The 13,597-nt window shown below is 45.6% G+C and overlaps 1 protein-coding gene across 1 annotated transcript in view; it reads right to left on the bottom strand.

Annotated features, from left to right (window-relative positions):
- Positions 1-1,115: 1,115 nt before the first annotated feature.
- The window catches only part of prdm5 (PR domain containing 5), a 39,925-nt gene continuing 27,443 nt past the window's right edge, over positions 1,116-13,597 (bottom strand). Inside the window, exons 15-16 of the mRNA XM_047588334.1 lie at positions 4,729-4,833; positions 1,116-2,414 (exon numbers count right to left, since the gene is read on the bottom strand). Coding sequence (XP_047444290.1) covers positions 2,250-2,414; positions 4,729-4,833 — 270 coding nt within the window. The 3' untranslated portion in view covers positions 1,116-2,249. The remainder of the gene's footprint in view (positions 2,415-4,728; positions 4,834-13,597) is intronic.

Below are 13,597 nucleotides of genomic sequence, written 5' to 3'. Positions count from 1 at the left end.
TGATACACACAGCGATTGAAGTGGGGGGGTTGGTGGGGGGGGACAAGATCACTGGGTCACTGGGAAAGTCCCATGAGAAAAATCTAATGTTGCGAGACGAGAATGGAAAAAGCGGAGACGCGGCAAGACACGCCGTTACGGACGCGAGCTTTAAGAGCCGGGGCGTTAATCGAAAGCAGGAACATCTCAGCGCACAGTCGGAACCTGTCAGCCCGTTCGGTTTAATAGGTGGCAGACAATAATATTCCACTGTTGCAAATTCTACTACTACTACTGTTTACAAGATGCAGTATAAACGCCGCCGCGTCCCAGTGCGTCAGCTTGGCCCCGGGCGCCTCACCACTAAAGAGTAGGCAGCGGATAGCACGAGCTCAGCGGGCAGCGCGGACCTCAGCGGGGCCCGGCGGCTCGGGCCGCGCCCTTGCACTGCCGTGCGGTGAACCGAGCTCCAGAGGGAGAAGCAGGGCAGGCCGGCCGCATGCGACCCGAGTGCCGTCGCTAACCGTGCTCCTGACAGGAGCCTCCGGAGACATCCCGCTGCTTTCGATTTCCACGCTGCGCGCGGGGAACGCAACCTTAACATGAGCACCAGCAATTAGTTAATTGTTGAACAAACAGCACGCGCTCAAAGACGCGAGGACGGGCATACTGTAACGGTTATGTGTTTTTAGGAAGCCAAAACCGCACACGGCAGGATTTATTGAGTTTGAACAGCAACCCGTGTGATGAGAGCAACCCGCAGCTCTCCCCACTTCAGTCCGCCGCCCGTGAGGTTCTCACAGAGTTAAATCCCGAGACACCATAGAACCTCTGCAGGGGACGGACGTGAGAAAGAGTCCCCGTATCCAGAGAGAAACCATCAGAGGGACTCTTTAGTGTGTGGCTTTACAGATCAGGCGAGTGGTGACTGTGGCCTCAGAAAGAAAAAAAAAGCCTTAATTAGCCTCCGCTCCCAGCAGTCTGCCAACCTAAGAATAGGGGTTAGATTAACAACAAGAACTGAACGCTTTTAATCAACTCTCAAAGCCTTTTTTTTTTCCTTGTGCCCCCCCACCCCACCCTCCAATGTCAACAGTTCACAAACACATAATTAGAATGAGCGGAGGAAATGGATGTTTGGTAGGTGATGAGGTTTTATACATTTCAAAATACGAAAGTGTGAAGTGACAATTCACAGTCCTCTGATGCAGAATAAACAGATGGAAAATGGGTATTAATGAAAGGGGCAATGAATGAGGAAGCAGAGGGAAGTGGATGGAAAACAGAACACGCTATTGAAATACATGAGATTCTGTATTGAACGAAAGATTAATAAGGAACAGCACATAATGTAAGGCAACACAGCCCCCGGGCCATTCAAGTGAAAATGCACTCAACAACTCATTATGAACGACAACAGAAACAGTACTTTGGATTTTTCTTTTTTTTTTTTGTCCCTGGTTTGGGACACATTTGCGACAAATTTCTGACGCAGAAGCGACAGCGCGCTCCGAGCACCACTGCTTTCCTTGCGACAGATAGGTCGTGGGAAAGCGAGGAATGGCTGAACCCATTCATCTTAAGCTGGACCTACGCAAAAGTGGAGGGACAGCGTTTAACATTTGGGTCTGTAAACTTGCTCTTTCAGATTTTATACATGGCATGGTCACTGTTCACAGTGACGCTGCAGTAACACACCGTGTCTCCAAGAGAGCGTCGTACATCTAAACACGCTTGGACATGTGCAGCACATCACAGGAACTTATAGTGTACAGAAACAACTAAAAATAAAAGTGCGTCGAAAGGTCTTTGGTCGCAGGTTCTCGTCAACGTTTGGCAGCAGGCCGCGAATGCACGTACAGTAAGGGATCAGACCACCACAGTGCAGGAGGTCAGGCTGTGACAGTATGTACAGTAACATTGGTCAGAAGTCGGACAGGCCAGAATGGATTTGCTTCTGGAGCAGACGCGGCGGCTCCAGAGGCAGATCAAACATATCTGGGATTCTGCTTGTTCAAATATCCAAAACAATATGGAAACAGCATGACAAAAAAAAAAAAAAAAAAAGAAATTACAAATGTACAGTCTACGTTCAAATCTGAAAACACTGGCCGTAATGTTTTCCATATTCCGCGCGCATGTATCGTTAATCTATGTGTGCATGCAGTGTGCATGTGGGAGGCGTGCTGGCACCGCGTAGCACGAGACTGAACTTTATCTGAGGAATCAGATTCAGACTCATTTGCAGCCCAGTGCTCGCATAATTGGCTCTAGGTTTCCGTTTCCCCGTGGACATTCTCCATGTGTACTTTGAGGTAGTCGTTCCTGGTGAACTTCTTGTGGCACAGCTGGCACTCAGCCATGGGCCGGTTAGGGTTGTGCGTCAGCTTGTGTCTGCTGAGCATCTTCTTCAAGCTGAATGACAGGTCACACACCTGCAAAATACAACAAATGCGAGGCTTAATGAGCGATAATTACAGCAGGGAAACAGTTTAGGCTTATCAGGCGGAAAAGAAAGAGGCGACCACTGTTTTTTTTTTCCCACCAGAAGCGGGAGGCAACCCGACATCCACCGACTCCGCAAGCCTTTATCAATCAGGATAATCCAGTGGTGGCTGGCGTTCAGCTGCAGCTTCACATACAGCTCGAGGAATCACAGCATGCGGAACTTCAGAGCTACATTCAGAAAAATCTCAAACATACAGTGGAAGTCGTGAATGAAAGCAGCAGAGCGATCGCACGACACCACACCCGTAGCCTTTTCAGGCGGACGGTCGCGCTGATGCGTCATCGTGTTGCGGTGTTGTTGTAAGCAGTCTCAACAATTCACAAATCAGATCCCGCGCTGGCAAAATACTGTCAGTTTCACGGAGCGAACCAGTGGCGGGAGCCGACGACGAGAGAGGGGCCTCCGTGTCTCGTCGTAACCCAGATGTTACTGGATGCCTCGACAACATTTTAATGCTGTTATGACAGACGCTGCATCCAGAGCCCCTCCAGCTCGTCTGGAAAAAAAGTTCCTGGAACCGCGCGATCCCTTTGTCTGACTCAAAATCCACCCCGAAATAAAACCCACATGTTATTTCTATTATCTTTAATAGTTTAGCATCGAATTATTTACATGAAAATGTCTCGTCCAAAGCTGGGGAAAAGAATCCAGATGAATGTTGGATGTCGCTGGGAGACACTGTCCAGGGATGCTTCGCTGACAGTGAATGGGAGACGGATTTTGCGGCCGTGCAAGAGTATAGACAATCCTCTGGGGATGCTGGATGATTTTCAAGTTTAGAACGCAAGGCAGCGTCAGGGATTTAGGATTACTGGGCTCAAATGATCATCTGAGAGCATCTTTTCACCCAAGAATAAAGTGAGTGGAGCTTTTGTGTCGCCTGTAAATCTCACGTACACATTGTTGACACGTGTATTACGTAACGTGACCACTCTCTACTGTGTTTGTTTCTTGGATTCTTTCTTTTTAGAGCTTTCTAGATTCAGTTTGATCCTTCCTGACCACCAGACACAGGTAACTGAAACTTTCAACAAAGTTACTTTCACAACTCTTGTTTTTATAAACATACTACCAGTTATTATAGGCTTCAGATGCTTCTCTCTTCAGCTCTGGCGAACCAATCATTGCCTGTTGACTGTGATACCAGTGCAGGAATTTAATTCATTGTGAACGTCAACAGGTTTTCAACACCTGGCAAATCTTTGCACCTTGGTGATGTTGGCCAAAAGCAACACAGAACAGCTGTTACTGCAGTTGCTATATCGTCTGATTTAACTTTAACTTTGGGGATAATTGTGTTTGTGTCTGCTGGACGTAAAGTCTACAACTTTACCCACTATCTTTCTCAGCTTAAAGTAAATTGTTCTATATTTCGGTAAATCCGTGCCAGCAAAAACATCCAAAACTAACCGTTAGCAGCTCCTTCTTGCAGCGTGCTAGCGGATAAGCAGAAAACTATCACTACTGTGTCTGATACAGAAGAAATCAGTTATTACCAGCATCTTATTTCATGGCTCCGAAGGGATTTAAGTAAATTTATTCATGATGGACGTCGGCGATAAACACATCTTTGATAAGTGTCAGCGTGATCAGGTTCAACAGTGTTCAGAAAAAGTAGCAGCTTACGCGCGAACGCTTGCCAAAGATCCCCATCAGCTCCCTCATGTCCTCATGTGAAAACCCCTGCCGCAGAATAATATTAAAATATAATGCTAATTTATATAGTGTCTTAATCCCGCAGTCATTTGTGGTAGCTTGTAAAGACTAACGCTTGAGCTTTACATTGATCCAACACATTAAAATGTTTTGAGGGCTCCGGGCTTTCACGACATTTCTAGCTGCCAGCCGGAGTCGAACGTTTTGGCTTCATAAAAATATAGAATCAATCAAAAATGACAAAGCGCCGTTTTGAAAGTTTGTTCCAAACGCTGACAGCTAAATCTGCCACGTGCTCCCTCCCCAGTCTCTGAGAATAATTATTACTCCTGCAGTATTATAAGCAGAGGGTAATTTCTCCCTCTGATCCTCTCAACGTGTTTACGTGAGATCAGCCCACTCGGCCCCTCCAGAGAAGCAAGATTGCTATCTGCCTCTGACTGAGCCCCAGCTCTTCCACAGGCTTGGCCTTGCGCCAGAGCGCCATGACATACATAGAAAGAAAAGCAAAAAAAACAAAAAACAGGCGAGAATCACGAAAAGACAGTTGGTGGTTTGGAAGCGGTGCAGCGCAGGACACTCACGTCACATTGGAAAGGTTTCTCCCCCGTGTGGGTCCTCATGTGCTCGTCGAGTCCTCTTTTCTGGCTGAAGGCCTTGTTGCACTCGCTGCATTTGTACGGCTTCTCCTGCAGTGACACACACACGCACACGCTGACTTTAAAGAGGGCACCTCATCCGTCAGTGTCCAGCAGAACAATACATAAAAAACACACACACGAAAAAAAAAAACAATAATTCCCCAGTTTTGGTCACATATGGACAAAACCTGGTGGAAAAATGTTTAATGACACACACATGTGCACGCACACACGCGCAGAGAAAACAAACAGGCACGCAGGGAAGAGCTGAAAACACAAGAAGATGTGGAAATATTCGTGTAACGCGCACACCAACGCATTAACGCTCACACGCTGATGGGTGCGCACTTCGCAGCCCGGCGTGCTCCCCTCGCGTTTATGAAGATGTGAAATGAAAGATTGCAGCCCCTGCAGTGGGGAGGAAATGACCGGCGCAGGGGCCATCAAAAACACATGGATCGCTCGGAAGAGTAAGGAAAACACGGAACGCAAAAATTCCCTTTGAACGTGTATCAGTGCGCTGCCACTCTGGGGCTGTAGAATATCACTCCTCTGTCTCCGCACCTCATCAGTTTACCAAAGGACGTATCCTGTGCGCCGTTTGGAAGCCCGTCTCAGTGTCAGTCACGGCGGCTATCTCGCTGTGGGCGCGTTTTCACAAAAGACTGTTCAACTGTGTGTGTGTGTGCATGTTACAGTATGTGGAAGAGGGCGGACAGTAGGCGTGTGCTACCCGGTCTGAGGGGAAACAGTGGTGACACCTAAAAGAGAAATGAGAAGCGTGGAGATAGCGTGGAGCTGGTTCCCAGTGTCACTCTTCGGGGAGACTGTTTTTGACAAGTCTGCCTGATATCGGAGGCTCAACCCATTTAAAGCTTAGTTGTCATGGGAACGGGGTGAACGCAGGAAGTAAGGGTCCTGGGAAAGGCGCTATCATGTGGGCGGGGCAAGGAGTGCCCAGTGACACAGGATACAAAAGGAGGTAAAGATCAGGTTCACTGCATGTGCGCCTGTGAGCAGCTTTGAGCGTGCAACTGTTTGTGTGCCTGTGACAGAATAAAGGGGAACAATGGAAATAAAGATCTGTGTGTGTGAGAGAGGAGCCCGCCTCGAGGAAACACACTCTGTCTCCGGATCAGTGTGATGCAAATTTCCACTTGAATCTTTAGCATTAACAAGAAACACTTCTTTTTCCACGAGGGGAGGATGTTTCTTGTATGAAAGAACTAAAACCGAAGGGTGGAGGTTCAAAGGACCAGACACACATGGATGGACTTAGGTGATGCGGCGTACCCAGAATGCACCACTCTGACCCCAGTAACATCGAACATCTGTACCTGGTGACCTTCACTCTTCGGCAGCTGTTCTCCCGCTGACCTCTGACCCGACCTTTCCTCTGAATCTGACCACTCTCCACAAAAAAGCATCTATAAATGTGAGGACGGAGCCTTGTTTACTTACTCCGACTGAGCCAATCTTCTCATATGGCACGTTAAATATGCAGACATTTGTAAAAGCAGCATGCCAACAGGATGTCGCTGTGCTCAATTAGGCTTCGGGCTGCAGTCAGGAATCAACAAACAGCTGACAAATGGTTTTTAGACATGCTAGTAGCACGGCTCTAAGCAGTGTCAGTCTGTCTGGATGTTTGATTGGCCCCGCGCTTTGGTCCAGATGGAAATATTTCAGCAACTACTGGATGAAACACCGTGTTGTCTTGTGCAAACATCTGGGTTCTCCCTGACTTCTCTCCTGGCGGCACAAGTGAGATAGTATTATTTGTGAACAGTGAAATGTTTCCAAAACGAGAACTCTGGCTTAAGCCCACATTTCACTCTCAAAGTCAAAACCTTAGTTTGCAAAAAACATTGGTTTAAGACCAAATTCTTAAAAACATAATAACGTTCCGATCAGACTGATGTTGTGTTTTGCTCGTGCAGATTAAGAGTGCTGGATGGATAAATGAATCGGTTTTATACCTTAAATTTTGCAGATGTAAGTACGTCTACTGTCTTTTCAAAATACAGACAAGTTACAACAGCTTTGCCACAGCAACAGACCTGAGTCACCTGCTAACGTCTAACTTAATGTCATCTGAATCAGAAAACAGAAAAAAAACTGGGGTTGTTAAGGCGAGTTCAGAAGGGAAGAGACGAGCAGCTGAAATGATGAAACCACTTTGGCACCGTGAAATGGCCGGGTACCAAGTTAAACCAATCTCAGTCTTGAAGCTTTGCGAGTGATGTAACAACCGACGGGAGGAAATGATGCAGCTGATTGACATATGACATAAACACCGAGTTTCCCAATGGTCCACGACTTCTTGATAGCGGTCTCAGAGTGTCGGGTCCGTCCAGATGAAGGGGCGGCCGCATTGATGGAATTTGGAAGATTCTTGGCCGTCCACAGCGCCCGTGTCTCTGCTTACGTTCTGCTTGTTTCACTCGGAGCAGGAAACATACGAGACATGAATCTGGAACGTCCACTAGCAACAACCTGTCAGCTACAAAACAACGGGCGACAGCAAATTACTTCATATGTGGACGGGGGTTTGGACGTCTCGGGCTGATTTTGTCAAAGAACAAAAGATGACAAACACATGTTTTGTAATCATGGAATATACAGATTGTGCACATCCATTTTTTTGTCTCGGAACAATACCATTTAAAAGTCCTTGATTATTCAGAATGGCAGCAGGTTGTTGTTGGATTGCGTATCAAAGCGTGCGGTTCGCCGTGTAAACACGCAAAGTGCAATTGCATCTGTCTTAAATCCTCTGTACAGTAAGAGTGATCTGCAGCTCCTTCGGCCAAATGACATTAGTTTTTCTCAGCAGTGACTTCATCTGGCTCTGCTGTTTGTAACTGTTCAGCCCATATTTCAGAGTGTTGTGAGCAAAGGCAGATCTGGGAACATTCGGAGCAAAAACATCAGTCAGTTTAATTAGCGGCGCACTAGAAAATTATACCTGCCTGTTTCTGCCGAGACGCGCCGACCTGAGCGGGATACCTCCATTATCAACACGCAGCGAGAGCAGATCGCTGTGCTCTGGACAGCATTAGCCGAGGACAAATCTTTCAAATTAACCACGCTGACAGCCCCCCGACTGTCACAGTCACAGACGCATAAGCTGATGATGGAAGTACATGATGAAACACTTATTAGGGCTCATCCGTCAAAAGTGAAACCAGCGCACGCACGTCCAGATGCTCACAAAGAGCTCATGGAAAGTGTCACTTTGGTGGGGAACTTCAGATGGAGCTTCTCGGGCGTGACCTCATGACGTCCAGTAGCGGACCTACCTTCTCCCCTCTCCGCCCAAACACTGCCTCACGTTACATTTACATGCTCGCCAAAACAGGGTTTCCCATAAGTTGTCCTCCGTGCTCACGCCCCTCTGTTTTCTGAGAAAAACACAGTGCAAAATGTATCCAATTTTCTCTGCCCTTAACTACACTACCTCTGTGTTTTCTGACAGTGGGAATTTACTAGAGGAGTTATGAAAGAACCTACAATTGAGGGAATTACCTCATAATTAAATTTGCAGGGAGTGTCAGATATGTTAGACACGGAGGAGTCACACTTGATAATCACAAGGCGAGGCGCATGAGAGTTTCTTCATGCGCACTCTGCCTTTTAAACAATAGCTTAAAAAAATAAATAAAAATACGAGCGTAAATCTTCAGATAAAAAAAGTGGAATACGATACCCGAGACTGAGTTGGCACTTCTTCAACTCTGGTCTCTACCTATTCACCGCCTTATCGTTTTTTGTTTTTTTTTTATAATGGAGCTCATGTATCTATTAAACAGACACCACGTTTTCTGCTCTATTTAGTTTTTGAGGTCAGGAGGAATTTTATAATGGCCATCTGGTTGGCTAGTTAATAATATCAGAAACCCGGTGGTCGCCGGATGTGCTTTGCCGTGTGAAGACGTGCGTGCGGAGGCTCCGTGTAAAAGTTGTCAAAAAATATTAATATCGCCATATTTCTATCAGTTTGGGGGAGTGGCTGAATACTTTTTGTTTCGGGAGCTAACAAGTGCGCTCTCAGTGCATTTTAAGACCGAAAATGACTTCAAGATCGACTCGGACCGGTGGAGAGAAGCAGCAGGTGGTTAGCAACGTGGCCTCCTCTGCTAGCAAGGACAATGTTAGCCCATCTCAAGCCGACGACATACCTCAGTGGGCTAAGGACATGATGTCCGAGATTAAAAAAGCCAACGCTGGAGCTACGAAATACAGAGAGGAGACGAAGACCGAGATCGTGAAATGTAAGGAAGAGATAGAAAAAGGAAGAAAGGAGATGATGATTGAGATGGGAAAATGGACCAAGAGTTTGGAAGAGAGCACGAAAGCCCAGTTTGAGTTGCTACACGGGGAGGTGAAGTTGATTGGGGACAAAACTAGCAGTCTGGCTGATAGGATAGAAGAACGGAAAAAGGAGGTGGATGAAACGTTAAATTATCAGTCGGACACCATAACCAACATGGAGACAAGACTGAAAGAAATGGAGAAGGAGGTACTGAAGCTGAGGGGACGGAGTGAAGATCTCGAGGCACGATCACGGCGCAACAATATCCGTGTCGTAGGGGTAAAAGAAGGGGCCGAGGCAGGCAAGAAGCCGTCGGAGTTTGTGGCGAGCTTACTAAAAGAAAAGTTGGGTCTAGCAACAACGCCGACGCTGGACCGTGCGCACCGGACACTCGGCGCGAAACGAGACGGGAACGGAGTTCCGCCGAGAGCATTTGTAGTGAGATGTCATTACTACACAGAGAAAGAGGAGATATTGAAGAGGGCGAGGGAAATGGAGAGAACACCCGAGGGTCGGAGCGGACGGATTCACATCTTCCCGGACTTCACCCAGGAAGTAAACAGTAAGAGAGCAGCCTTCAGAGAAGCAAGAAGCCTCCTGCGGACCTGCACCGGGGTCAGATACGGGCTGCGTTACCCGGCAACACTGGTGATTACGCCAGAAGGAGGACAAACGAAAATCTTCGAAAGCCCAAAGGACGCCACGGATTACATCAAGAAGGAACTGAGCCCAGGGTGAAGCCTATGGACTGATTGGACTCTGGCTAAGTAGAAATTACACATGCTTACACTGTTGAAATGGGGGGATTAATATAGGCAGGATATTGTTGACCAGTCCTGGCAATATTGACGAAATATCTGGTTCCAGTGTATATTTAAAGGGAAGGTATACATATATTTATAACCCCCATCTCTTTCTAGAAGCTATTTTTGTTCTCCCTCATATTATTGTTTTACTTTATTCGAGGTTTAAGAGTTGAATGTTCCCCCTTGACCACTGTTGCCTACCCTCTATGGTGAATAAGTCAGAAGGGTGATGTTATACTTTGCAGACTAAGAGGATGATATGCACGGAGCTGCACACGGTAGGCTTAGTGTGCAGGAGATGGTGGACCGGTTGGCCACGAGAGAGCTCCTTAAGAGCGTTATGTGTGGGTTAGCGTTCATATATGTTATGTGTTATGTATTAGTTGTGTCTGTGTGCGTGATGCCCCCCTCCTTCCTTCCCAGACCCCCTCCTTTTAATTTTTTGCTTTTGCTGCCTAATCTTCAAGGTGTGATTCGGATAAAGGGTACCACAGGGCGCAATGGTGACATCAGGCTACGATCTCCGGACATGGCACCAACCATGGATCCGAGCAGAATGGCCACAAAACTGATGAGCTGGAATGTAAGGGCGATCAATAAGCCAGCTAAACGGAGTAAGGTATTTTCACATTTGAGAGACCAGGGAGCAGAGATAGTATACTTACAAGAGACACATTTGTTGAACAGGGACCACATCAAGCTCTGTAGGGGGGGATTTAATCAGGTTTATCACTCAAATTTCAATAGTAAGAGTCGGGGAGTGGCCATCCTCATACACAGGAATGTACAATTTATAGAAACAACTACTATAAAAGATAAACATGGTCGGTATATTATTGTAGTTGGAAAATTATTCAATATGCCAGTGGTGCTGGTAAACATATATGCACCCAACTGGGACAATGTTCAATTTTTTAAGGATCTATTCTTATTATTACCAAATTTGGATACTCATAATTTGATTCTAGGGGGAGACTTGAATTGTGTCCTAGATTCAACTCTGGACCGCTCTAGCCCAACATCCAATGTATTAAGCAAATCAGCACAATGCGTTAACTCCTTCTGTAAGGTATATGGTATATTTGATCCATGGAGATACGTAAACCCAACCTCCAGGCAGTACTCCTTTTACTCCCCACCACATCGGACTTATACTAGGATCGACTACTTCTTATTAGATAATAAATTGACCACTATAGTAACAGGTATAGAATACTCTGGTATAGTAATATCTGACCACAGCCCAGTCATATTGAAACTTCACTTTCCGGAGAACACACCACCTCAGAGAGTGTGGCGCCTTAATAACAGGCTATTGGCAGATGATAATTTTACAAAATTTATAAATTCGCAAATAACCTTTTTCTTAGAGCTTAATGATACCCCTGACATAAGCAGTACCACTTTGTGGGAATCCTTAAAAGCTTATATTCGAGGACAAATAATTTCATATAATGCTGGTGAAAGGAAAAGAAAGATGAAGCGTACCACAGAACTAACAGAGGCAATAAGAGAAGTTGACCTGGCAAACTCTACTGCTCCCTCTGAGGAGCTACATAGAAAGCGTATTTTGCTCCAAACTGAATATGATATTTTAATAAATCAACGTGAGGTGGATCTATATCTTAGGTCGAGACAGGATCTTTATGAACATGGTGAGCGCGCAGGTAAGCTCCTCAGCCACCAGCTGAAGCAATCAGCAGCTGCTGGTAGGATAGTGGAGATAGGGGATAACCTGGGAAATAAAATTATAGATCAGAAAGGTATTAACAACCAATTTAAATCTTTTTATAGGGATCTTTATACTTCCGAAGTAAATGACAGGGAGAGAGTGAAGAATTTTTTTGAAAATCTGGAAATGCCATCCCTAGAGAGGGTAGATAGGGATAGATTAGAGGGACCCCTGACTGCAAGGGAGATAGAGACTGCGATTCAAAACATGAAGACAGGTAAAGCGCCGGGCCCTGATGGGTTCCCAAGTGAATTTTATAAAACATTTGCTCCTAAACTGATACCCCTGCTCTGTAGACTATATAAAGAGGTCCTTGATAAAAAAACTTTACCTCAAACAATGTCACAGGCTATGATCTCTGTGCTCCTTAAGAAAAATAAGGATCCACTTAAATGTGAATCATATCGCCCAGTGAGTCTACTTGGATGTGATTATAAGATATTGACCAAAGTACTAGCAGCTAGGATTGAGCCTGTTATAAGTAAGATAATACATTCTGACCAGACAGGGTTTGTTGCTGGCAGACAACTTTCCAGTAATCTTCGTCGCCTCTTTAACGTGATATACACTGCTGAAGACAACGTTGAGCCTGAGATTGTGATAGCCCTAGATGCCCACAAAGCCTTTGATAGAATAGAGTATTCCTATCTGTTCACGGTCCTTGAGAGATTCGGATTTGGTCCTACATTTCGTTCATGGATTGAGATAATATATGCGAACCCCCAGGCTATGGTAAGAACAAACAATATAATATCTGAACCTTTTCCTCTGTTCCGGGGAACAAGGCAGGGGTGCCCCTTGTCACCCCTGCTCTTTGATATGGCAATTGAGCCCCTCGCTATAATGCTGAGGAATGCTGCTGGACTGGGGGGAATACGCAGGGGGATGCAAAACCATAAACTTTCGCTATACGCTGATGACCTTCTCCTTTTCCTGTCGAACCCTGTCACAAGCATCCCGGTGGCTCTTGCTACCATCGAGGACTTTGGGAGGGTTTCGGGTTATAAAGTTAACCTAGAAAAAAGTGTTCTTTTCCCAATTAATAAACAAGCGAGGAGACTATCATTCCAGGCCTATCCCTTTACAACACATAAAGATAAATTCACCTATTTAGGCGTTAATGTAACAAGTAAATACAAAGACTTATTTAATCATAACTTTAAAGTTACACTGGATAAGGCAAAGTTAGATATGGAAAGGTGGTCATCTCTCCCACTATCATTAGCGGGGAAGATAAATTCTGTTAAAATGACTGTAATGCCACGATTCCTTTATTTGTTCCAGACAATACCAATTTTCATTCCTAAATCATTTTTTAAAGAACTGGATAAATGTACATCTACCTTTATCTGGAAAAAAACAGTCCCCCGGATAAGAAGACAGTTCCTTGAGAGACAGAGAGAAGAGGGAGGCCTGGCCCTACCAAATTATATGCACTATTATTGGGCGGCTAATATACATAAGCTGTTGTTTTGGGTCTCACAGTTAGATGATGATGAAACCCCAGTGTGGGTACATATGGAAAGATATGCATCTAGCCCAGTATCCCTACGCTCCCTGATCTGCTCCCCTCTGCCCATAAGCAAGCACCTTTACACGAACAATCCTGTTGTACATGACTCTATCAAAATCTGGGTCCAATTCAGAACTCATTTTAAAGACAGAAATGCCCTTCTGTCCGCTCCCGTCTATGGCAATCACTTGTTTTCTCCGGCCCTTGGGGGGACAGCGTTTAGAGAATGGTATAGAGCTGGGGTGGAATGTGTTAAAAATCTTTTTAAGGATGGTGTGTTTATGTCTGCTGCTCAGCTGGAGAAGGAATATGGAATCCCCTCAAGGACTAACTACCTCAGATACTTTCAGATTCGAGATTTTGTGAAAAAGACATTCTCTTCATCCCTTAAATTGCCGCGGGATGGGTGGATAGATGGGCTATTGGACTTGAACCCGACTCTTAAA

Source organism: Mugil cephalus, chromosome 6 (assembly GCF_022458985.1).
Source record: "Mugil cephalus isolate CIBA_MC_2020 chromosome 6, CIBA_Mcephalus_1.1, whole genome shotgun sequence".
Classification (NCBI taxonomy): Eukaryota; Metazoa; Chordata; class Actinopteri; order Mugiliformes; family Mugilidae; genus Mugil; species Mugil cephalus.
The sequence above is the reverse complement of the archived record's forward strand: the minus strand, read 5'-3'. Positions and strand labels throughout refer to the sequence as shown.